General features: G+C 33.9%; 2 protein-coding genes across 3 annotated transcripts; both read left to right on the top strand.

Moving 5' to 3' along the window:
* Positions 1-4715: 4715 nt before the first annotated feature.
* On the top strand, positions 4716-9039 carry LOC120083819 (protein ECERIFERUM 16-like). 2 transcript variants are annotated; one of them, XM_039039704.2, is made up of 4 exons: positions 4716-5202; positions 6042-6154; positions 7988-8092; positions 8298-9039. In XM_039039704.2, exons 1-4 carry the CDS (start codon positions 4893-4895, stop codon positions 8955-8957), a joined length of 1188 nt encoding a protein of 395 aa, XP_038895632.1. In that variant the 5' UTR covers positions 4716-4892; the 3' UTR covers positions 8958-9039. The 2 variants fall into 2 exon arrangements, with proteins under 2 accessions (XP_038895632.1, XP_038895633.1); XM_039039705.2 differs by lacking the exon at positions 7988-8092 and having other exon boundaries at positions 4754-5202.
* A 1847-nt stretch (positions 9040-10886) lies between these two features.
* On the top strand, positions 10887-25727 carry LOC120082948 (eukaryotic translation initiation factor 3 subunit A-like). The gene is made up of 14 exons (XM_039038386.2): positions 10887-11098; positions 12027-12124; positions 15907-16388; positions 17103-17318; positions 17441-17809; positions 17896-17925; positions 18022-18249; positions 18377-18538; positions 19746-19967; positions 20050-20262; positions 20573-20779; positions 22656-22736; positions 24226-24427; positions 24992-25727. The coding sequence occupies exons 2-14, from the start codon at positions 12079-12081 to the stop codon at positions 25447-25449; spliced, it is 2916 nt and encodes a 971-aa protein (XP_038894314.1). The 5' UTR covers positions 10887-11098; positions 12027-12078; the 3' UTR covers positions 25450-25727.
* Positions 25728-26977: the final 1250 nt, after the last annotated feature.

Genomic DNA, 26977 nt, shown 5'->3' with positions numbered 1-26977 from the left:
TGGACCTTCTTGACCCAAACCGGTCGGACCGGTTCAGTTGGATCGCCAGTTTGGGTTGAAGCGTGCATGCTAGGCTGGGGTGAGTAGCATTGTAATGCTCTCACCCTAGCATTGCGACGTTGCAAATGTTCTTCAAAAACTGAGCAGTAACATGAGCAGCGCTGCAATGCTCAAGAACAGTGTTGCAACGCTGGCTGGATAGAAGCTCCACTGGAATTTGCAGCAGCTCGACCTTCTTCACTTCTTTCTTCAATTACATCTCAATTTTAACTCTAATGACTCCAAATAAATTATAGACTCTTGAGCACACATTTAAGCTCATCAATCAAGAGCCAATTACAGGAATCAAATTTTAATGCCAAAACTCAAAAAAAATATCAGTTCACAATTTTCATATATCTTATAAAAAAATACCCACCAAGCCAAAATTAAACCAAATTGAATGCTTAAATGATGCTCTGATACCAGTTGTTAGAGATAGAAACATACAACAGAAGAAAACAAGATCATTATGCATTCTAATTCATTAATTTTGGCTTCAAATTCAACATGCTCATAAGTTCAAAAGAGGGTTTCATTACTAACCTTTGAAGAACTTCTTGAATCACGATTCCAACTGCAAATCTTCTCTAAATCTTGTTGTGATTCACCACAAGGTCTTCCCTACTATCCTCTAAGTGCCTTAGATTGAGTTGTGGGACTCAAAATAAGCTCGAATTAGGGAACAAAAGAGAGGAGGTTCTGGTTTTCTAAGGTTGAAGACCTTCTTCAAACTCTAAAGAATCTCAACAATTTCAACAACAATTGCATGCCTTTTTCACTCAGACATTCTGAGTTCTATTGCATGAATATCATGAAATTGGTTCCTTGCATGTTTAACATCTCCTACTCTCAATTTTGTTAGTGAAAACATGATTAAGGAGCTTAGTTAATGGTGAGTGGAAAAATCCCACAAAGTGGATTTTTCCAATTTCTCCTTTTTTATTTATTTGATTTTTAAATTTCAAAAAACAAAATTGAAACTAATTTTCAATTTTGATTTTTATTTTCAAATTCAATTTTCAAATTTTTTTTATTAATCTTAAAAAATTCATTCAATAATTATTTTTTCTAATAAAATTAATGATTAATAATTAATTAAACATCAAATATTAAATTAATTAATCACCATTTTCACTACCATGAATCTCTATTCATGAATTTAATATCTAAATCATATTTAAATATTAATTGATTCCCCAATTTTGTTTATTTTCAAAATTAAAAGCGTAATTATATCATATATAATTACTAATTCCCTGAATTCTAATCTGAACGTTTCAAATCAACTTATCATGCTATTCTAAGGCTAATCCATTTGTGAGCTAGTAGGAGAACCTCGTGGACCTACAGATCATGGACTCCAACGATCCGAGATTAATTAGTTAAACTCTTTACACCAAATTAACACTCATTCATTAACTACTGGGTCACTCTACTAAAGCCCAGAGTTGCACTCTCCTCACTGTAGATATATTGTGGCATTCGATATAACCATGATTAATAAGTTAACCCTTCACAGGTTGTTCGTAATAACGACTGGGTCAAATGGCTGTTTTACCTCCGAGATTACTTCTTGTTCCTTAAGTTCTACTGTTCATTTAATGAACAATATGTTTGTGATTCGATCATCAAACCAAATTTCTCTCGGATCAATGAGAGAGTGGGGCCTCTTGTTCAAGACCCGGAGTTAGCACTTAAGGGAACAACCTTTCTACTATCCCTAAAAGTGGGTAGGAGTGAATTCCATCTTGCACTTTATGTCCCCAACTATCTACCCGGTCTTACCCCTGAAATGGGAGGCTGATTGAGCCAGCACTATTGAGCCAACCCTCACCTATGCAAATCTAAGGATAATCTCGAATAAACAGGAGTTTATAGTTAGCTGAGGATTCAGGTTAAGTTACCTAGGTCATCGTTGTGTAATAGTCAGTCTTTAAACATTAAACAACGTTATAAAGTAAAAATGACTCATTTCGTGGTTCGATCTTATACAAACTCATTGCATAGAACGTCTCCACTCCTCATGTCATCACATGTACGAATTAGGATCACTTCGTCTGTAGCACTTTACAACTCCTTGTAACAACTACAGAGTGGGCCGTATCCGATAGTGTTACCAGAATAAGACACCCAACCTTATTCGTGTACTATAAATCATTTTGACTATTTACTCGAACCTGATCTACTCTTATGTCTCCACATAAAGTTCAAGTACTCATGTAATAGTCATAAATATTTTTAGTTTATTGGATTTATTTCTAAAATGAAATAAGTAATTCATATATATTCAATAACAACTTTATTGAATTTTCAAAATAAGATTTATTGTTTACAATCCACAAGTTTTAGAACATAAAATCCAACACTCCTGATACTTAATATTACTCGTCGGGAGATATGCACGTATCTCTTGACGATGAGAAAGACCTGTCAAGAGTTATGCATAACTCCTGACAGTTAATTAGCCCGTCGGGAGTTATGCATTACGCCCGACGATTGTTGTACGACGTCCGGAGGCATTGTATCTCCCGACGATTGTACTCCCGATGGTTGTTTTTAGCATCGGAAGATCGTCTTTTTCTTATAGTATTACAAACTTCATTGTTATATATGAAAGTTCATATTTATATTTATGTACATATTTTGTGTCAAAATTGGATGAGCTATAGGTATAATAACAGGGATACATGTAAATGGTTATCCATGATTAAAAGCATTTGTTGACAATCCAATGACATTTAGAAAGTGTCATAATTAAGGCATTGTTGACATTATAATGTGACATTATTAATATTTTTGTGACAAGTTTTTATTGTCAATATATATGTTTAATTGACAGAAAATGTCAACTTTTGAGATGTTTATTGGGAATGATAAATTGTCATAAAAAAATATTATCATGATAGGTAATAAATATCAACAAATGATTATGGTTGATTGAATTGAAAAGTCATGAAACAATCAATAACGACTGATTTTTAATGTGTCATCTATATATTTCCTTGATGATCGTTTCAAAGACTAAAAAAAAGAGTCAAGGAATGTGATAATGACATTTTTTTTTAGAGTCATGAAAATCCATTTTTATTATAGTGATTTAATGATAAGATTTCAAAGGTTTGTAACATTACCTATAATATATACTTAATAATAATAGAATTTTAATTTTATTAGTTAGTTTTTAGAAAATAAACTTCTAAAGTACGTTGAAATCAATAATTTAAATGATAACCATAAAAGTAAGAAATGGGAAGGATGCGGAAAATTAGAAAATGAAGAATTTGAATACTAAAATTTTATCAATTTTATTTAAAAAAAAACTATAAAATTTATGAATTTATTTTAATTATATAAAATATTGATAATTCTTCGTGTTTTAATAATTTTTAACTTCCTAGCACCTTACAAATAACTATATTCTTACAAAGTATAACGAATGAGTGTTAGATGCATACTCAAACTCATTTATAAAAAATTATTTTTAATATATAATAAATGAATTGAGAACTCTATAAATATGATAATATAGTTGAAAATATTACCCGGAATGCGGGAGTTAAAAATCTAGTTATAGGTAAAGACATGACATGATGAATGGAGAGAGAAATGGGTAGTGGGTTTACTAAAATTGGTATCAGGTGTGGGGTTCAAGATTATCATTAATTATTATTTATAATTATATTTGGTTCGATTCGATTTTTTTATTGATTTGGAGTAAATTCAAATAGGATATTGAACTGTTTTTTATTGATTTTGGATGGAGGTGCATACATGTGAATTGGTGATCTATACTAAGAGTTTAAGAAAAGTTAAATAAGTGCAATTTATGTCTATAACAATAATAATGCAAAATCATACACATCGACATGCAAAACCATGCACATCATGCCCCCTCAAATCCATGCAAAAAAAAAAAAAAAAAAAAAGAAAGAAAAACATTCCCCTTTCATTCTCTGTAATGCTATTTATATAAATCCTGGGTAGAAAAGTCAAACATTTGTTTTTTCAAAAGCAATAATAAGAACATTTTTTTCAAAAGTAATTTTTTTTTGTTAAAACATTTATATTGGTGGTTGATGATAGGTAAAAAAGCTAAGGTTGATTGAATTTAATAAGGTGAAAAGCGAAAAAAAAATAATAATTAACCATGCTAAGTTTTCTTAGGAAAATTTGTACGAATAATCCAATTTTTTAGGTTCAAAATGTTAAATGACCTAATTTTTGGGTCTAAAATGTCTAAACAGACGTAACACAACATGGAAGACAAAAATTAAATTCACTAACTCAATAGAGAATTTCGATTGCGACAGTAGATGAACGATGGTTTTGCAGAGCGAGGTTGAACGATACTTGCACGATAATTTTGAGCGGAGTGGGACGACCATTGAGTTTGAGTGCACTTATATAGACTAGAGGGGCATTTTTGTAATCTCATATCGTGATGAGGTAAAGTAGAGGGTCAATTGACATTATCTTTTAAAAATAGGTCATTAGACATTTTGAACTTAAAAATTGGGTCATTCGTACAAATTTCTCGTTTTCTTAGGTACACCATATCATTTTTATGGTCAAAGTGTCAGAAAAACAAGTTTTTGAAAACGGTCTAATTTTCAAAAATTAAAGTTTGTTGGAGGGGTCAAAAACGTCAATTTACCAATCCCTCTCTCTGTTCTACAATTTTTGATTCATTATTCAATAAAACTTCTTTTCATTTGATTTACACGACAAACCCTCATAGATTTCATCCGATTGATACACATGGTAGGTTTAGGAATCTCGATTCCTCTCCTTTGTTCAATACCATAGATTACGGTTTCATAGTAGAGCCTTTGAATTCGACAATCCAAATCATGGATGCAAAAGCTTTAGCAAAATCAAAAAGAGCTCACTCTCAACATCATAGCAAGAAATCGCATTCAAATCAGAAGCAGAAACCGAATGAATCCCGAAAGCCACTAGCCAAGCCAAATCTACTCTCCCAGGCTGCCCCTAACCTTCTCTCAAATTGGGATCGTTACGGGGAAGAAACCGGTGAGGATGAGGCGACTGTTCACGATCTTATTTTGCCCAAGAGTAAAGGGGCTGATTACCGGCACTTGATTGCCGAGGCTCGATCGCAGATGCAGTCGTGTATTACTTCTATGGATGATGTTCTTCCGAGTGAGTCCGCCTTTTCTCTTTTGAATTGTTATAATTTGGTCAATTTTTTCTTTCATTAAATTTAAGTCTGATATGAACATACGAATGTGCTATTCTTGGACGTAAAAAATGTATGTCTTAGTCAGTTTGGTTGATTGTAGGGTTACTGTAATTGATGTTCTGAGGTGGGGTTGAATTGGCACACTGTTTATTGCAGAGAATAAGAAGAAGATGGTTGAAGAGCCAACTAAAAATTCGGTTTCTTTCTATACATTATGACATAATCATTTATTTTCCACCATCTTTAATGGGTTGGTTAAACCCAAGGTTTAAACTTGGAAATGTCGAAGTCTTAATTTAATGGAAATTTTGATTATTGATAAAATGGACTTCGATGGCTATTTCTAGACAAATTATAAAAACAAAATATTCAAAAAAAATTAATACAAATCTACAATACAATGGAAATATTAGTTCACCCCTCATGTCAATGTTGAATTCATGGAAACGTATAAATATTGATGGAAATATCGACATGTTAAATAGAAATTTAATACTATGGTTAAACCTCTGTTGAACATATAAAAGAGGATTGTGTTTCTATGTTTTGATAGCTTCAATTCAACTAGTGTTGGTTATAGTATTTCAATATCAAGAATGAAGAGTTTGATAGGAAGTGCTAGGATATTTTTGTGATTATTTCAGAGACTTCTGTTATTTTTATTTTAGTCCCTTTATTATGTTGTTATTATGGTATTTGGTTTGTATGGTCTCTGCCTTGAGAGCATCTTTCCTATTACTCTCTTATTATTCTGTTGTTTCTTTATTATATTCGAAGACTTATATGCATAATCTAACAGGAGAGTTAAGTGATGGAGGGTCCGCTATGCTTGCAGCGAGGGGGGAAGGCCTTTTGTCCTGGATTGAAGATGACAGTTTCATTGTGGATGAAACAGGCACTGCAATTCCTGAGGTAAGCAGTCATTATTATTATTATTTTTTGAATTGTTGAGAATAATATAAAGTAGTCAATGTTATAAAAGACTAAAGGTGACCTTGAGGCTTTTCCTCTTGAAGAGGCAAGGCGGTATAAGGCGTATGTCTTAAATTGAATAAAAAAACATTTTACAAATCCTAAATTGGTATGATTGAGTACTGCTAAATATGATGGTCGTATAAAAGTGTTAAAAAAAAAGAAAAAAAAAAAAAAAAGAAAAAAGAATTTACCACCACAATTTTCACTTAATAAAAAATTCTAAAAGGATATCTTTAACTTCACTACTATTGTCATGAATAGGACTGATTTATACTAAAAAAATTTGGTCTTCAATGTTCTTAGGATAGGAAAAGTAGTAATAGTTCAAATTGTCACAACTCAATCTTTATAACTTTTAAGAATGAGACAAATTACTATTATTTTTCAAACTATTAGACGAGGCATAGAGATTTTAAGCCTCATTGCATTTTCACATAGGCTTATGCCTCTTATGGTTCAACAAAGATGTAAGTCTTTAGCTTTTTAAAACATTGAAAGTAGTCTAGTAGCTCAAGTTTTTGGGACCTGTGTTGATTTGAACTGTGGGGGGCTAGATTGGGACATGTGTTGATTTGAACTGTGGGGGTTAGACATACTCTCTAATTCATGAAAACCATTTATGGTCTATATTGGAGAACCTGACCACAAATGGGGTTTTATGGAATTGGATTTTTGTATGCCTTGTATTCTTTCATTTTTCCCCAATGGAAGCAGTTGTTTATATTAAAAAAGAATAGAACTTGAACATAGAATCTTAAATATGAATCGTACTGTGTTCGAGAAGAACTTTTGAAGTATATGCTATTATAACATTTTACACCTTCTCATGTTTTGCTTTTTCCTTTGAAGCACAATCAATTCCTTACAGCCATTTGGAGTTGTTATTTCATTTGTTTCATGGGACCAAAAGATATTTGTATGACTATTTGTTCCGTTCCTGACATGCCATTTGACAATTGCTTTTATAATCTCCTTTCAATCATGGCTTTGGCAATGTATCTGTTAAGTGTTAACTGTTCTACAATTTCTCTAGCTTGATAAGAAACAATTTTATTGATGAATGAAACAATAATATGTTCTGGACTCTGAGCTGTTGTTGAAGATCTGATTATTTCTTTCCTCACAAGTCTTTGATAAAATCGCACAAATGATGTTGGTCCAAATCATTGCTTTGTGATCTTTGAAGGAATGTTCTATTAGGGGCCGTTTGGCCTACCAACTTATTAAGTTGGTGTAAGTAACCCAACTTAAATAGTAAATACTGTCAAACTTGCACATTTATTGAGTAACTCCATTTTTTCTTTTTTCTTTTTTATTTTTTTTTATACTTTTCACATTTACCAAGGAACTCAATCTTCCCTTCTATCTCTTCTTTTCTCATTTACCAAGTAACTCCATTTTACTATCTTAATCTACTTTTCATAGTTATTGAAGAATTCAATCTTACAATTCTACACCCCAAACACAAATTACTACCTCCAACATATTAACCTTGGACTTATTAATTCCACTTAGTGGGTCGAATGGCCCCTTAAATTCAATTTAATCCATTCAATAGATGGAAGGAGGGGGGTGGCCAAGTTCCATTCTTAGTCTTCTGAAGATTCCTCTACCCTATAATATACTGATTTCAAAATTCACCCCTCTCTCATCTCTCTCTCTTTTTCTTATTATAACACTTCATAGTTCTGTTCTACCCTTTTTTTTTTTTTTTTTTTTTTTTTTTTTTTTTTTTTTATGGAAACTTGGATTTTTTTTTCCATTTTGCAGGCATCATTTCTTTCATTGAATTTGCACACATTAGCAGATCAACTTCAAAAATTAAATGTAGCACAGAGGCTCTTTATTGAGGAAGATATATTAACATCAGAACTGGTACGCCTGATGTGTTCCACTCTTGGATGGACTATAAACTTTTGTTAGGACTGAACTTTAAATACCTCAAGTGAATTGTTAGCCTCTTAAATCATCATTTACAAATGCTCTTCTTTCTTCATAATTTAGATGTTAGCATGTAGTCCTTGAAAGTCAAATTGCTCTGAATTTGAATTATAGGCACTGTTTTTTTCCCTTGCTACAGCTTGCAGATGAAAAGACGGTATGCGACCAGCTGTCATCTCAGATGCAAACATCTGAGTGTCAAAGGGAAGCAAGAAATATTGAAATTTCATCTGTCACAGAGAAAGTAAACATTGAAAATGGAGTTCGAGATGCGACATCTAGGTACTTTGGAAGTATCCATCAAGATCCAACCTTCAATCCATCGCCAACTTTGTCGAATCAAGTCCATTATAATGCCCATCCAATTGAGTTGGATATATCTAGCCAAACTAAGGCACCAAAGTATACAGAACAATCTAACACAAAGTTCACGACTGGAAATCCAAACGAAAAAGTCTTAAAGCTCGAAGCAACAACTGCAGAAGCCGAATTGGATATGCTTCTGAGCTCATTTAGTGATACAATAGACCTAAACACCGCTGCTGCGAGTAGCTCGTCTCGCATAGATGAAGTGTTTAAAGCTTCTCCTCACCTTCCAAATAAAGGTTCATATTCAACAAAGAAGGCGCCCGTTGCTGCAGAACTTGATGATGCCTTGGATGAATTGCTTCAAGATACATCCTATCTAATATCTCATAAAGAAAAGCCTGTCAACAGTCAGATCCAATCTCTTTCACCTCATTCTGGAACCAACTCCATTCCAAATGATGATTTTGATTCTTGGCTTGATTCAATTTGAGCTCTGTTAGTAAACAAAGTTCTCACCCATGTAACCTAATTTGATGTGTGATAATTTAGTATGTGCCATAGTTACTGTTTCATTTCTTTTAAGCCAGAGGTTACCATTATTTTAATATACATACTTATAAAATTATATCTTCACTTTAACTTTTTTTTTTAAAAAAAAAAAAAAATCATAATAAACCATTATCAATATTGTTGGAATTAATCGCAAATGAAATGATCGAAAAATAGCAAAAATAAATGTACTGACAAAATACAAGAAAATAATCATAATTTTAATTTTAATTTATTAATATTCTATGAGGTAAAACATAGCATTCTATTAATGTTAGATCATTTCCCATCCTCTAGGTTAAGAGTCATCATAACTTATTAAAACACACCCAAAATAATCATCATAAAATATATGTACAATTGAAGGGTTAACACAAAAAGTTAAGCGAACAAAATAACTATCATAAAATCATATTTTTTAAAACAAAAGACTACACTAGATACCTCTGACTTAATAACCCAACTTTACATCTCAAATACAAACTTTTTAACTTCAAATGAATAACAATACATCTTAAATACAAACTTATTAACTCTGCAGATTGATCATATTTTTATAATCACTTTTATCCCTTGCAACCCCAAATACACCCTCAATCAATGATCATATTTAGTCTAATCGTAAGCATTTTTTGCATTTTCAACAATATTTGTACATCCCAAGCTGATCAAATGGATAGATAATAATGTAACTTAAAATCTAGCATGTATATATATATATATATATATATATATATATATATATATATTATTTGTATTTACAAAATATGATAGTCAAGATATTAGTACTTGTAAATAGTTTTATTGTAACAAAACGGGAATTAAAATAACTTTTACGTCTCATTTTTTAACAATATATATATATATATATATATATATTTAGGTGCATCCTAGGTAGCACCTACTTTTGTGCATCCCACCAAATTGTCCCGCCATAATTTGACATGTGACAGATTTCTGTTGTTTCTTTTTTTAAAATATTTTAATGATTTTTTTATGTGAGTGATAAGAGTGGAATGTATCAACATAGGTTCCACCTAAGGTACACCCAAGTATTACTCTTTTTTAATATATATCCTAAACATTAAGTGTGCTTAAGGTTGACAAAAAAAAAACTCGACGGGGCGGGGGTTCCCCGATTTGACCGGGGATGGGGTCAAACCATGGAATTTATTCGGGGCCCCGTCCGGGGACGGGAACAGTATCTCCGCCCCGACCCCGAATTTATATATATTTTTATCTCCTCCCCAGTCCCCTCTCGCTCTCGCTCATCCTTCCCCTCTCACTCTCAATCTCTGAATCCCTCCCCTCTCACCCAAATCCCTTCGACTCTCTCCACTGCTTCTAAAACTGGCCCTCTCCACTCCATCCTCGGGGAAACGGGAAATGGGGCCCCACGGGGACCCCGTTTCCTCGATGGGGAATCCCCACCCTCGTCCACGCCTTCAAATGGCAGGGACGGGGGCGGGGATGGGAGACAATTTCCCCCACGGTCCCTCGTCCCATTCCGGCCTCGTTGCCAACCCTAAGTGTGCTATTATAACTCACTCAACTCACTCCAAGTTGGATCCCCAACACCTCCTAAATGTTTAGGATCCAATTTTCACAACTATGCAAGTTGGAAGATTCAATTTTAACGCTGGTATAAGTTTGAGGTTTTAATTACAACCACCATCATACTTTAGTGATGATTTTTTACAATTGATTAAAATTGCAACGATTATATTAGTTTAGGGTCAAATGGATACCAAGTGGGTCAAAACGGATGTTTTTCCCGATAATTAGGGGTGTAAAAATACAAACCAAGTCGAACCAATTCGAATGAGACTTATCATTATTCGAACCGAACCGTTCAGTTCACGGTTTAACTGAACCGACTCATTTGAGTTACGTTCCACGTTTCCAAATTTCATCGCTTTCAGCTGCCGTTTTTCAATCAGTCTCCACCGTCTGTCTCTCTCTCGCAATCAGTCTCCGCCGTTCCATTCTCCGTCGTCGGTCTCTTAGTGGCTCTCTCTCTCACAATCAGTCTTCACGTTTCCGTCGTTGAAGGTCTTTCGTGGAATTTTTGTTCATCTTCAAGTAAGTTTTTCTTCTGAATAATTACTTATCGTCAATCGATCTGCGATGAACATCAAGGTGAAGGCTAGTTTCCTTTTTCCTTTTTGTGAATTGGGTGGATTTTTTCTTTTTGTTTCTGGAAATTTTATGATCTGGGTCTGAGATATTTTTTCCCCTGAAAAGAAGTATGACCGAAGCACGTAAGTTTTCTGCTATTGAATCGATTGACTCGTCTTTTCGTCTTCGGAGGTCCAATCACATGAATTTCCTTCTATGGTTTAACCTGTGATTTGGGGTTTCTTAGAACGCTTTTGTTTTCTTTTAGTAGTTGTAGAAAAAGACAACGGAGATTTGATCCTATTTTTCCTCCCGCGGCGAGTGGAGCTGGGCATTTCCACAACCCCATTGCCATCGCCATTGTTGGAATCTCGTGGTGCGGGGTTTAGTTTCAGGGATTCAAATGAGTTTCTGCAAATGTTCTATAAATGATATGAGTTGAAATCAGAGATAACTCTGGAGTTTCTAACTCTGGAGTTTCAGCTTTGTAATTTGATGGGTAGAAAGGAAGAAAAACGGGTAAATTGAAGATGGGGAAGAGAAGGGGTTGCAGGAAAGAGCTGAAATGAAGCCATGGACCCTTCAATTTTAGGGTTTATCCATATTTGCCAATAAAACATTGAGATTTTTCACCCTTTAAATCTTGAAACCCAAAATTCAAAACACAAGAAATTTACTTAATTTACTTCTGTAGTTTTGTTATTATTAGTTTTTTTAACGAACAGACTTGCTTTCCTCTTGAGGATGTTTTCGGATTTGTAGTTTAGTTTTCTTTGTTTTTTGTTTTTATTTTTATCTTATTTTTATTGAACAGGAGTCGATGCTCAGTAATGCTCATGAATTTTGTTTGTTTGGTTTAAGTCTTCTTAATGGTTCTTCATGGGTGTCTCAGGTCATTCAGCGTTGCATGCTGTCCTTGGGTGAGCTAAAGATTGAATTGAGTTATGACGTCTTTTGTAAAGCCAGAGAATGCTTTAAAACGAGCTGAAGGTGAATGAACATGATGTTTTTCTTTTGGATTTGCATTTGCTATAGATCGAGTTGTATTTGTGAGTATGTCATTAATTTTTTGAGAACTTTGTTTAAGTAGAATGCTTGGTTCTTTTGACGAATTCTGGTACTTTAAGTCCTCAAAATTCAATAAATGTTTTCCCTTTATTGTTTGTTGGGAAGTCGGTTTAGTATAAGCGTCTTGAGTGAGATTGAGATACACATTACTAGTGCGTTGACGATTTAGTGATTTGACTTTGGTAAGTTCTTCTGAACTCACTTCCTTTTCGTATTTTATGATGAAAAATAGAGTAGGGAAAGAAAAATAGCACACAAGATTTTACGTGGAAAACCCTAATTAGGGAGAAAAACCACGAGATAAGGGAATTCTTATTAGAAAACTGATACAAAGAAATACAACAGACCACCAGCTTAAATAGAGAAAAGGGAAACCCTAGGGTACAATAAAAAAGACAAAAATGCCCCTAGAGTGCAAAACCCTAATTTCAACACTCCCCTTCAAGTTGGGACGTAGATGTCAATAAGACCCAACTTGCTCACACATGCGTCAAACAACTGTCTGGGTAGTCCCTTTGTTAGGACATCTGCAATCTGTTGATTGGAAGGAATATAAGGAACACAAATGTTGCCACTATCAAGTCTTTCTTTGATAAAATGCCGATCAATCTCCACGTGCTTTGTTCTGTCATGTTGAACAGGGTTATTTGCTATGCTTATGGCTGCTTTATTATCACAGTAGAGTTTCATTGGACCGGTATGCTCTTGATCAAGGTCTTTCAAAACTTTTTCAAGCCAAATCTCTTCACAGATTCCTAGACTCGTGACCCTGTATTCTGCCTCGGCGCTACTTCTGGCAACGACACCTTGCTTTTTGCTTCTCCATGTAACAAGGTTGCCCCACACAAAGGTACAATACCCTGATGTTGATTTTCTGTCTATTACAGATCCTGCCCAATCAGCATCAGTGTAAGCTTCGATGCATCGCCTTTCAGTTTTCCTGAACATCAAGCCTTTCCCTAGAGAGGTTTTCAGATATCTCAAAATGCGCTCTACTGCCCTCATGTGTTTTTCGTATGGAGACTGCATGAACTGACTTACCATACTTACTGCATAAGAGATGTCGGGTCTAGTATGAGAGAGATATATTAATTTCCCAATAAGTCGCTGATATCTTTCTTTCCTCACTGGAACACCTTTACTCATATTACTTAACTTTGCATTTGCTTCTATAGGGGTATCAACTGGTTTGCAACCCGTTATATTTGTTTACTTAAGCAAGTCCAGAGTATATTTCCATTGGGAAACTGAAATTCCTTCTTTCGATCGAGATACTTCCTTTATCTTAGTTTTCCAAGGTCCTTGATTTCGAATTCTTCAACCATCTTTACCTTTAATCGGTCAATCTCTGAGGTATCATCGCCTGAAATAACAATGTCATCAACATAAACAATCAAAACTGCAATTTTTCTGGATACTGACCTTTTAGTAAACAGAGTATGATCAGAATGACCCTGTTTATATCCTTGCGACTTTACAAACATAGTAAATCTGTCAAACTAAGCCCTTGGTGATTGTTTTAGCCCATATAAGGACTTTCTTAATCTGCAAACTAGGTGATTAAACTGTTTCTCGAATCCTGGGGGAGGACTCATATAGACTTTTTCCTTCAGTTCTCCGTTAAAAAAGGCATTCTTCACATCAAATTGGTGAAGGGGCCAATCCTTATTAATTGCAACAGAAAGGAGGACCCGAACTGTGTTTAGCTTCGCAACCGGCGAAAAAGTCTCGGAATAATCAACCCTAAAAGTCTGAGTAAACCCCTTGGCAACTAATCTGGCTTTGTATTTGTCAACTGTTCCATCGGGCCTATACTTTATTGTGAATACCCATTTACTTTATGACCACTTGGAAGATTGATTTGATCCCACGTATGATTTTTCTCGAGAGCTCTCATTTCTTCCATAACTGCGGCTTTCCATTCAGGACTTTCCTACGCTGTGTGTATACTGTTTGGTATCACCACTGTGTCTAGGTTTGTAGTGAGGGCCTTGAACTCAAGAGACAAATTACTATAGGACAAGTAACTCTGCAACGGATATTTAGTACATGATCTAGTACCTTTCCTTAGGGAAATCGGAAGATCAAGGGATTCATCTTTGTCTTTACTTTCTTATGACATACTGTACTCACCCTCCGTTCGTTCGGTCGGTCGTTGGTTGTCTTCGTCTGTGCACGACCGAACCAGATGGGTACCTGCGAGCTGGTCGTCTTCGTTTGCGCACGACCGGACCAGATGGGTAGTTGCTGGTTCGTTGGTCACCGGTTGCTGGGTCTGGCAGCTGGTCATTCAGTCTGCGAAGGGGTCAGCCGGCGGTGGGTAGGGCGGCGACGGCTGGTTTTCACGGAAGTGGGGAAGAAGAGATTGGAAGTACCTGTCAATGGCTTTTTGGATAATACTGGGTTATTGGTTTGGGATTCTCCTGTTGGATTTTCCTCAACGGTGGCCAGGGTTTTGTCTCCATGCTCTGATACCACGATAAAAAAATAGAGTAGGGAAAGAAAAATAGCACACAAGATTTTACGTGGAAAACCCTAATTAGGGAGAAAAACCACGGGATAAGGGAATTCTTATTAGAAAACTGATACAAAGAAATACAACAGACCACCAGCTTAAATAGAGAAAAGGGAAACCCTAGGGTACAATGAAAAAGACAAAAATGCCCCTAGAGTGCAAAACCCTAATTTCAACATTTTATAATAATTATAATTATAATATAATGTGTATAACATAATTTTACGGGTAGTTAGAAAATATTAGAAAATCATTGAAATATCTCTTTTCTAGTTCTAGGCGCATTAAATGTCAATCTGCCTATGTTGTTACTTGTGTTTTTTGTTACTTGAGTTCCATGTTTGTGTTTCTAGTCCACCACCTGTGGATACTTCATGTGAGGTAGGGAATCGGTATCGGATACATATGAGATACCAATACTCCGAGATACTTCCTAAATATGTATCTGATACGGGATTTGGCGTATCTATTTTTTTTTTTTTTAAATATTGGATACATGTGTCCCCTTCTAGATTCGTGAAGGGGGCACACTAGACCTTTTTTTTTTTAAAGAAAAAAAGAAAAGCAACTCATTTAATCTTTCCCAAACCAAAACTTAAAAAAAAAGGTAAGGAAAAAAACCAAACCCTAGAATCATCTAATCTTCATCTTCACGACTAAGTCCCCACAAAGTTATGCAAAAAAAAAAAAAAAAAACAATCCACTTGAATATCTTCAACAATTCAACAAAGAATTTTATTTATCTTCATACTTCTGCTTTTTTGATCGATATGACTCTAGCGTGCCACCAACCTTTTCGATTGTATTCTATTGACTATTGTATTTCAATATCTCTAATGTTGCCTTTTGTATTGTATTTCAATGTTTGTATTGTATTTTGTGTTATTGTCACTAACTTGACATTTTATGTTTTTTAGTGGATTATATTGAGTATCTTTATGTTAAATTTACATATATCCTAGAATCTTAGAAAAACTAATCCTCAACATATTGGTATCCTAGGATTTTAGAGATTAACGTATCAACGTATCCTACGTATCCGTATCCTATATCTGTCTTTGTGTCAGTGCTTCATAGTCCACCACTGTTAATCTATTTGCCCTATTTTGAAATTTATGACATGTCTATTGTTTTCTTTTTTTGTGAAATGAAAGCAAGTATTAAGTTTATTCTTCTTGCATGAATTCAGAGCTGATAAATGTTGGCCAGAAGCAAGATGCCTTGCAAGCCCTTCATGATCTTATCACTTCAAAGAGATATCGAGCATGGCAGAAACCTCTTGAGAAGATCATGTTCAAGTATGTTGAACTCTGTGTGGATATGAGGAAAGGAAGGTTTGCTAAGGATGGTTTAATTCAATACCGGATTGTTTGCCAGCACGTCAATGTTACTTCTCTAGAGGAAGTAATCAAGCACTTTATGCATCTTTCCACTGAGAAGGCAGAGCAGGCTCGTAGTCAAGCTCAGGCCTTAGAAGAAGCTCTGGATGTTGATGATTTGGAAGCCGATAAAAGACCAGAAGATTTGATGCTTAGTTATGTCAGTGGTGAAAAGGGAAAGGATAGATCTGATCGCGAACTTGTTACCCCTTGGTTTAAATTTCTGTGGGAGACATATCGAACAGTTCTTGAGATACTAAGGAATAACTCAAAGTTAGAGGCACTTTATGCGGTAGGTCATGACTAAGCTAGTTATTTGGTGTATGCGTTGTTGAGTTAATTTTTCAGTTGAGAAGTATGTCATACCTAAAACTTTTAGTATTTCGGTGGAACTTTATTTTGGGCCTGACAGTAGTAGTTAAATCCCTGCCATATTGTAACTTAGCTTCCTATTGGTTCTAATGGTTGGAGGATTTAAGAAAGCTTTTTTCATCCGTTTCTGGAAGTTATGTTTAGGGCTCTTTGGGCTAATTTGCCATAAGAATTTGACTTTTTTGGGTTAAATCACAAGTTTAGTCCTTACCCTGTTAGCTTTGTGTAGATTTGACCCCTAAACTTTAAAAGGTATCTAATATGTCCATGTACTTTCAACTTTGCGTCCAATAGGTCATGAACTGTAAAGTGTCTTTTAAGTCCTTAAATTTCAATTGTGTTATAATAGGTCTCAAAAATTGGCATAATAGACATATAATTGGACGTTTGGGATAAATCTTATTAGTGAAACTGACTATTTGAATGGAAGTTTGGCATAAATCTTATTTAGTGAAACCGACTACTTGAAATTCAACTGATCCTCCATTTTCTTCTTCTCCTTGCGAAGGTGAACATTTTTTTTTATCATAAAATGAAATCTCTCTGGCCTCCTTTTTGGTATTTTTATTAATTATTATTGATCAGTAATAATAATGTTACTCATTTTAATTCTGCTGGTGTTTTTCATTTGTAGATGACAGCCCATCGTGCCTTCCAGTTCTGTAAGGCATACAAAAGAACAACCGAATTTCGCAGATTATGTGAAATTATCAGAAATCATCTCGCTAATCTCAACAAGTATAGAGACCAAAGGGATCGGCCTGATCTTTCTGTTCCAGAGAGCTTGCAATTATACCTTGACACAAGATTTGAACAGCTGAAGGTTGCCACAGAGCTTGAGCTCTGGCAGGTCCGAATTTTTCATTCTGTAAAGAGAAGTGGGTTAATGTCCAGATTTCAAAAATTCATATAAGGATTTCTTCTCTACAAATAATGTCAATTGTAAGGTTCTTTTATCACCGATTTTTACAGGAAGCTTTTCGTTCTGTGGAAGATATTCATGGTTTGATGTGCATGGTGAAGAAAACACCTAAACCATCCTTGATGGTGGTGTATTATGTCAAATTAACAGAGATATTCTGGATATCAGATAGCAATCTTTATCATGCCTATGCATGGCTTAAACTTTTCTCCATTCAGAAAAGTTTCAACAAAAATCTAAGCCAGAAGGATTTGCAGCTGGTAGCTTCGTCTGTTCTCTTAGCAGCTCTTGCAGTGCCCCCCTATGACTCTAAGCATGGTGCCTCCCATTTAGAACTTGAACACGAGAAAGAGCAAAATTTGAGGATGGCTAATCTTATAGGGTTCAACTTAGATTCCAAACTTGAAAGTAGCCATGTGGTAAAACAATTTGCTTAATTGGATTTTCTTTTATGTTTTCACAGCCTGAACATTACCTTACTTTCTTTCTGTTATGTTTCATCCAGCTTTCAAAGTCGAATCTTCTTTCTGAACTGGTATGTCTTATTCATTTTACTTCATATTTTGTTGAGTATTTCCCGTACTCAATAATTCTAGTTCTATTTGCTTAGTAGATTTTTGCTTTCCTTTAGGTGTCTAAAGGAGTCCTGAGCTGCGCCATTCAGGAAGTTAAAGATCTCTATCATCTTTTGGAGTATGAATTCTTCCCTCTTGATCTTGCAACAAAATTGCAACCCTTACTTAACAAAATATCAAAGCTTGGAGGTAAGCTTTCATCAGCTTCATCTGTTCCTGAGGTGCAATTGTCCCAATATGTTCCGGCTCTTGAAAAACTTGCTGCCCTGAGGCTGCTTCAGCAGGTACTGTCTGCACAGCTTTTATATATTGTGAACCTTGCAATGGTATTGCTCATGAATAAAGAAAAAGACATTGGTTGGTAACTTCGTTTTGATGCACTGAACTTTTTATTTATCCATGTTACGCCAGGTCTCCAAGGTGTATCAGACTATGAAAATTGAAAGTCTATCGCAGATGATCCCATTTTTTGATTTTTCTGCCGTGGAGAAAATATCAGTTGATGCAGTTAAACAAAACTTCATTGCCATGAAAGTTGATCATTCAAGGAACATTGTGTTATTTGGCAGTTTGGTATTGAATTTTTTCTTTTTGTCTTCTTTTTCGTTTCCTCTCTTTTTGCACAAAGGGACAAGGCTGCTGAGATTTAAGCCATGCTCGATTGTTGCTTTTTCCTTAATGTTAATGTATCCCATCTTATTTTTCCCAACCCTTGTGATTTTGGGTTTCTTGTACAGATGACTTTTTTTCGGAGGCCAAAATGAGATTTGACCCAACTCTTAAAAACTCACATTTTTTGGCCTTTTGCTTACGTCATCATTGGATATAATTACCAAAACAACTAGAGATGCATGCATGATCGGCTGGCTCCTCGATTCTCGATCTCGCTCCTCGCTTCTCAATTCACGATCGCTCTCCTTCCTTCTCAATTCGCTTCCTCAATGTTTAAAAATTTTTCGCTCCTCCATTCTCGCGCACCTTGCTCCTTGATCTCACTCTCTCTCCGATTCATGCTCGCTTTCCATCCTTCCCAGGAAAAAAAAAATTGCACTCCTCGATTCCTCTCCAAATTTTTCTCCTTGAAGAAGGGGGAATTGGGATTGGTTGATCGAAAACTCTACTAAGCTGGATTTGAGAGGGAGAGAGGGGAACAACAGGTTGCTGATTGAAGAAGTTGAAAGGATAATTAAAAATTTGAAGAAGTTGCAGATTGTTCAAGAATAACCAAGAAAAAAAAAACTTTGAAGAAGGTTGCCTCTGTATTGGTGATAGCTATCGCGTGGTGTAAAAAAAAAGTTGCAGATGGAAGAAGGAGAAGGAAGAAGGTACAAACTGAAGGAAGAAGGTACAAACTGGATCGAGGAGCAACAATCGAGAAGTGAAGGCCATCATGCATACATTTTTGGTCGTTTTGGCAATTTCACCTCATGCTGATGTAAGCAAAAGGCCAAAAAACATAGGTTTTTGAAAGCTTGATCAGATTTCTTTTGGACCTCCAAAAATAGGCCATTGGCACCGTTTTCAATATGATTTTGTCTCTGCCTTTTTTGATGTGTTAGTTCACATCATCTTCAACATGTCTTTAGATCTTATTCAATTTATTAATATTGAATTTAAAGGAAGGACTTTATCTTTTTCTGTTTTTTTATTAGGATTTAGGGAAATTGGTCTTTCCTCAGTTTTCCTGTATATTTTAAATCGATGTTTATAAGCACAATTGTTTCTATAGAGTGGAGATAAAAAATAAAAAAGCATAATTGTTTTTTATGCATCACTTTAGGGTATTGAATCAGATGGGCTTCGAGACAACCTGACCGTTCTTGCTGAATCCTTAAACAAAGCAAGAGCTATGATCTATCCACCAGTTAGGAAAGCCTCAAAAACAGGTGATAGATTGCCTGATTTGGCAGATATTGTTGATAAAGAGCACAAGAGGTTGCTTGCTCGGAAATCAATTATTGAGAAAAGGAAGGAAGAGCAGGAACGACAACTTTTGGAAATGGTACCCTTATCAGACGCTGAATAGCCATATTCATTTTTTCTGTTGTGGTGTATATATAAAAAATGTGGTGAACTGTGTTTAGGAACGTGAGGAGGAATCAAGAAGGTTGAAATTACTGAAGATAACTGAAGAAGCTGAGCAGAAGCGGCTTGCTGCAGAATATGAACAAAGGAAAAACCAACGGCTTCGTAGGGAAATAGAAGAGCGAGAACTTGAAGAAGCACAGGCTTTACTACAGGAAGCTGAAAAACGTATTGGTAAAAAGAAGGGAAGCAGGAAACCGGTTCTTGACTCTGTGAGTTATTTTTTGTTGATTCTTTTTAGGGAAATTTTTATCGATAGAAAAAATGTCAAACCTATTTATAGAAATAGAAAAAAAAAAACACCGATAGACACTGATAGACTTCTATCAACATCTATTACTGACAGACACTGATAGACTTCTATCAACCTCTATTAAAGAAGATTAAAATTTTGCTATTTTATATAAATAGTTTCCCTTATTTTTCTATTTTTGAAAATCCTCCTTTATATATATACACATATATATTTTATATTTTGGAAGGATGTTGGATTGATTAATAACAATGGGTATATATCTCCAGGAAAAGTTGTCCAAACAAACTTTAATGCAGTTGGCCCTCACCGAACAATTAAGGGAGAGGCAGGAAATGGAGAAGAAATTACAAAAGCTAGCCAAAACTATGGATTATCTAGAAAGAGCAAAAAGAGAAGAGGCGGCAACGTTAATTGAAGCTGCATTTCAGCAACGTTTGCTTGAAGAGAGAATGATTCATGAACGTAATCAGCAGGTCTTGCTTTCTGAATGATTTTTTTCAACAGATTGAAAGAAACTATGACTATCTATGATTATATGCATTTGGTTGTAGTTATTTATTTATTTATGAACTGTGAATATATTATATACACACATATATAAACACACATATATACGCAAATATATTTACACATATACATACATATATACATATATACACATATACATATACATATATACATACATAGATATATACATAGATACACATATATATATATATACACATATACATATACATATACATATACATATACACATATACATATACATATACACATTATACATATATACACATATATACATATACATATACACATATACATATACATATATACATATACATATACATATACATATACACATATATACATATACATATACATATACACATATATACATATACATATACATATATACATATACACATATACATATACATATACACATATATACATATACATATACATATACACATATATACATATACACATATATACATATACATATACACATATATACATATACATATATATATACATATACATATATATATATACATATACATATATATATATACATATACATATATATATATACATATACATATATACATATATATATATACATATAGATAGATATGTTAGTGTATTTAGGGAACACAGTAAATTAAACATGTATATGGTATGGCTATATCATCCAGATGATAATAAAGGGCTTTTCATGCAGCAAGAAAAGGGTGGATATATTTTTTGTGGCATCAGGTGCTGTTTGCACATTGGCCTAAACTTAAATCAAAGTGTTGAAGCCTCTAATAAGTTTTTATCTCTTTCATGTTTTGATTTTACTTTGTGTAGCTTCTGTTTCTGTGCCTAACATTCCAAAGCATAGTGACTAGCAGAAAGGGGAGCATCTAACATATTGCAGTGCTTATCTGTTTTGACTTTTTGGTTGTGTTTATGGGAATTTGTTCTTTTGAGTATGGTGTTGGAGACTAGGATGGTGACATGGAGGATGGCTAAAGTATTTTCAGGATGTACTACAATTTTTTGGTTGTGTTTATAGTCATGGGTGGGCAACTACAATTTTGCTGGCTTGTAAGTTGACACATGCCACCTCGTGTCTTTTATGCCTAATGATTCTCCAATTGGCGAAAGAAACCTTCAACACATTCCACCTGTATCTTGAGTAATGAACTTACATGGAGAGTTAATGAGAAGTGGCTTGAATTGACCACATAATGTCATGTTGTGAGGGTGGAAGAAAAACTAGCAGAACACACATTACTATTCATGGAAGCTCTCTCCAGTAGTATGAAGAGAAATAGCTCTGATAACAACTTCTGGTTTTCTGGGTTAAGAGAACTGAAAAGTGGGTTGTGGACGACAATCTTATTGCATGTTTTGTAACATGAAGCCAGTTAGTGCAGTAAACTTATTGAAAAATGGTTATTCTTCTAATGAGGTTAGGAATTTGTGCCGAGTGAGGGAAGTTGCAAAAAAAGTTGGTGCAGTGTCTTCAGAGTTTCTAACCCTGATCACCATAATCGTGAACTTTGATAAAGATGAACCGATGCACATGACCTATTTAGTGGCATTACCATTTCAATTACTACTTTTAATGTTTCTGATGTCAAAGGGGGAATTTTTTCTATGATTTTCTTACACAACATACGAATCTTACAATGTCCTGCTTTGTTTTGTATGGATTCCATCCATTTGTTATCCTTTACAAATTATTGTGCTTCCATTTTTGTGTGGTCAGATTTTTCCTGCTACAGCTGATGGTATTTTGATTTGTAGGTGTCTTTTAGTTCTATTTTATTAAAAGTGGGTTTCTTTTCTGTTTTTCAGCTGGAGGTTGAGTTAAGCAAGCAGCGCCATGAAGGTGACCTCAAGGAGAAGAATCGATTAGCGAGAATGTTGGAGAGTAAGGTTAGTAGTTAGTTTCGTATTGCTCTATTGGGTCAATCTTAACCTTTCTCTGCTCAAAGATATAGGATTGATTGGTTATCATGTACCGTGATCATGGTATTTTTTTTTATTTAAGGGAAAAATACCTTTTTAGTCTCTAGTTTTTAGGTCTAGTTTCTATTTAGTCGCTAAGTTTCAAAGTATAACATATTTAGTTCTTAAGTTGAGTTTGGTTTCAATTTAGTCTTTAGATTTCAAAGTATTACAATTTTACCTTTGACGATTGAGTTCCCTTTCAAGTTGGTCCCTGTATTTCAAAATTTACACTTTTAACCACGATTATTCACTAAAAATCCATTTTCGGTCGTTAGTGCTAATTTTTGTTAATAAGTTAAAAATCATTAAAATAATTATAATTAATTAAGTTTCTCTATTTTTTACACTTTTAAAATTAAATTTAGAATTGCACTTCATAATTATTTTTAATTAATTAATAGAAATTGATTTCAATGATTAAGCAATGAAAATTTGAGGTTATAAATGTAAAATCTTGAAACTTAGGGACTAAATTGAAACAAACTTCAAATCTTAAGGGTAAAATTATAATATTTTGAAATTTAGGGACTAAATTGAAACAAAACTCAAAATTTAAGGACCAAATGTGTAACATTTGAAAACTTAGGGACCGAATAGAAACTAGACCCAAATTCTAGGGACCGAAAAGGTATTTTTCCTTTATTTAATTATTTTGTGATTTAGAAAAATCTTATCAATACTCGAAAACAGTATAGATCTTCTTTAAAAGTCAACACGAAAATTTAGTGTACTTCTATTCATCAACCAACTTTTTTCTCCTCTAGGGTAGTGTGTTGTTTACGGATATTTCTGTTATCATTTTACTTCTCTTAAATATATCCAGAATCCCACGATATCAAATGTATAAATTAAGTTTAAATCATTGTTATTTTCTTTTATTTTTGGTTTAATACAACTTATTTACAATTGGAAGGCTCTCCCATACTGGGAGGGGTAAATCTCTACCTCTTGCCATAAGGCTGTCTTTCTACTCACATTTTTTTTTTATAAAAAAAATATGTATATATATATATATGTATGTATTAGTTTCCTGTAAAAATTGAAATTCAACAAGCTTCTCACTCATTAATGTTAAGAGCATTTCAAGTTTAATTAGTAAGTTTTCAATAATGTTCTCCAAAATCGCTCCTCTTTAATATAGTGATATCATTAATTGGATTGAGGGTGTTTGGTATTTTGGAACTATGTGATAGTTTTAACATTATTGTTCGATGCCTTGTATCTTTCTTGTGGGCGCTTAAGACGCAGCTTTTATTATTGTTATTATTATTTATTATTCTAATTTCTTAAGAAAAAATTATTATTATTATTTTATAATTTACTTCGTAGGTCTTCTGAAGTGTAACTTGACTGTAGGAATCTTTGCAGAAATTGACTTTTGGCACATGATTAAATTTAACCTTTTTTTGTTCAGAAAATTTTCCAAGAAAGAGTCATTAGTCTTCGCCAAGAGGAATTCAGCAGACGGAGAGCTGAGAGAGAAGAACATATCAGGCAAATAATTCAGGCCCGGAAAGCAGAAAGGGAGGCTAAGAGGAAGAAAATCTTTTATGTAAGGTGTGAAGAGGAGAGGATAAGGATATTACGTGAAGAGGAGGAAGCTCGCAAGCGTGAAGGTATTTGTTAAAATGTTCTGGCTTTTCTATGGGATCTAACATCATTTTCTGCTTTTTGAAAATCCCGTTTATGCATTTATGGATTAGTCCTGTTAGTTGGACATTATGAACATTGGGCGGGGGTGTTTAGAGAAGTTAGAACATGGACTGAAACAAACTTCAGAGATGGCTCCTTGGTTTGTTTATATCATGTACGTTCGTGTGTGGAGTCTTCATTTTTATATTGATGTGTTTGATAACATTAAGAAACCCCTCGACAAATAAAAAATGGCTCTTGAATCAACCACCGCCATCTACAAATGTACTAAATCCCTTTCGATGGTAGTTTTATTTTCCCCAGATAGATCCAGTGATCCAAGCTCATATTAAGGTATGGGGAGGTATGAAATATCTGAGCTTTTAAAATGTATCTTCTCAAATTTCTTTTTCCATCTTGTTCATTATCTTCTGGTTCTTGCTCTCTGATTCCGAAACTATATTTAGATCGCTGATATGCAAAATGTCTAGATATATAGTTTCTTTTTTTCTCTATTTTTGCTGATGGCATCTTTTGAGCTTTTGCAGAGGCCGAGAGGAGAAAGAGGGAAGAAGCTGAACGCAAGGCTAAATTGGATGAGATTGCTGAGAAGCAGAGACAGAGGGAGCGAGAATTGGAAGAAAAAGAAAGACATAGGAAAGAAAGTCTCTTTGGTGGTGGCAGATCAGCTGATGCACCTGCTAGACCTGACGTTGCTCCTGGTTCTCAGCTTCTGGAGTCCGGGACTGCTGCTCCTGCCACTGCTGCAGCTGCTGCGGCTGCTGGACCATCCCCAGCAAAATATGTGCCAAAGTTTCGACGGACTGAAGGCTCCCACCCTAATGCACCACCACCTGAATCTGATCGATGGGGAAGCAGCCGGCCTGATAATCGACCATCTCAGCCAGATAGCTGGCGCAGTGATGACCGTAAACCTGCATTTGGAAGTTCAAGGACATCATGGTCCTCATCCCGAGTTCCAAGTCGTGCTAGGACTGACCGCTGATTGTGGTGGCAGATGTGGGAAAGTTGATATGAATTCGGAAGTAAAATTTTGGGTTTGATCGGGGTAATCAAATCATTTCTTGGAAAAAAAAAATAATGACTTATTTTACTACTGAGAAGTGAAGGGAAGAAGCAGCAGCGAAAAAGTTGTAATATTTGTCATTGGTGGAAGAAGTGCCCTTTTGTTTTCTCAATTATATGAATATACTACATGACATGCCTACCAATTTATAGGCCGCCATTTTTTAGTATATTATCTTTTCCTTGGTTCTTTGTTAATTTGCTCTTCTTAAGTTCATCGTTATTGTTTTTTCTTCTTTTATAAACTTTCCATAGGATAGTTACTCTTGAAATATTTTCCACACGATCTTCTAGGAAATCGTTATATGTTTAAGAGATAGACCAACAATTCGCAGACCACGTGAATTTCAACTCATATGTTTAAAACGGTAGGATTTTCCCTATGTCAAAAATATATATTTATTTTACAGTTTTTAACATTTTGTTTGGGAATAAGTAATTTTCAATATTTTTAGTTTATATATAATTTTATTTTGAATATAGCTAATTAAATAATTACTTAATAGTAATTTAACATAATTATTACAAATACATGTTTGAGTTGTTTTCAAATATAAGAAAATAAGTCAATTTATTTACAAACATAGTAAAATATCACTCACTATCTATCAATGACACAATAATAGATATCTATCAATGTTTTTCATTGATAGACAATGATATTTTACTATATGAAATTCAACAATTTTGCTATCTAAAATAATTATCCTATTCTTTTATTAAGTAAATAATAATCTATTAAAATATTTTATTAATTTATTTTTACAATAAAAATTATTAAATGAATGCAATTTACTTATTTACTTAAATTATTAATTAATTAGCTAACAATATTTTAAATATATTTAACTAGTAAACTAGGATTATTTAAATTAGTTAGTACAAAAATTCATTTTTCAATAATAATAAGTGACTAGTTATGATTTTTTTTAATAATCAAATAATTATTTGTTGAGATTAATTTTAATTTAATTCTTCATTTCAATTTATACCCTTGAACTTTAGTGATTGTATCAATTTAAATCTCAACCTAATAATTGTATCAATGTAAATATTAATTTAAACCCTGAATTTTAGGGATTGTATCAATTTAAACCCTAAACTAATAGTTGTATTAATTTAAACCCTAAACTTTTACAATTATATCAATTTAAACCCTAAATTTTTATAATTGTATCGATTTACACCTTTTTTCAGATTTAGTTTGAAAAATATTATAAATATTTAATTTTTCTTTTCAATCAGACTTAGTAGGTTTAGAGGTTTAATTGATAAAATTAAAAGTCTTACACTATGTTTATCCAAATGACACATAATGAAGGGTTTATATTGATATATTTATAAAAATTTAGGGTTTAAATTGATACAACCCTTAAAGTTTAGGGTTTAAATTGATACAATTGTTAGTTTGAGGTTTAAATTGATACAACCTACAAAGTTTAAGGTCT

The sequence above is a fragment of the Benincasa hispida genome, chromosome 8, assembly GCF_027475165.1.
Source record: "Benincasa hispida cultivar pf3 chromosome 8, pf3_genome.v1.1, whole genome shotgun sequence".
Lineage (NCBI taxonomy): Eukaryota > Viridiplantae > Streptophyta > Magnoliopsida > Cucurbitales > Cucurbitaceae > Benincasa > Benincasa hispida.
Note: the sequence above shows the minus strand (reverse complement) of the source record. Positions and strands in the feature narration are given on the sequence as shown.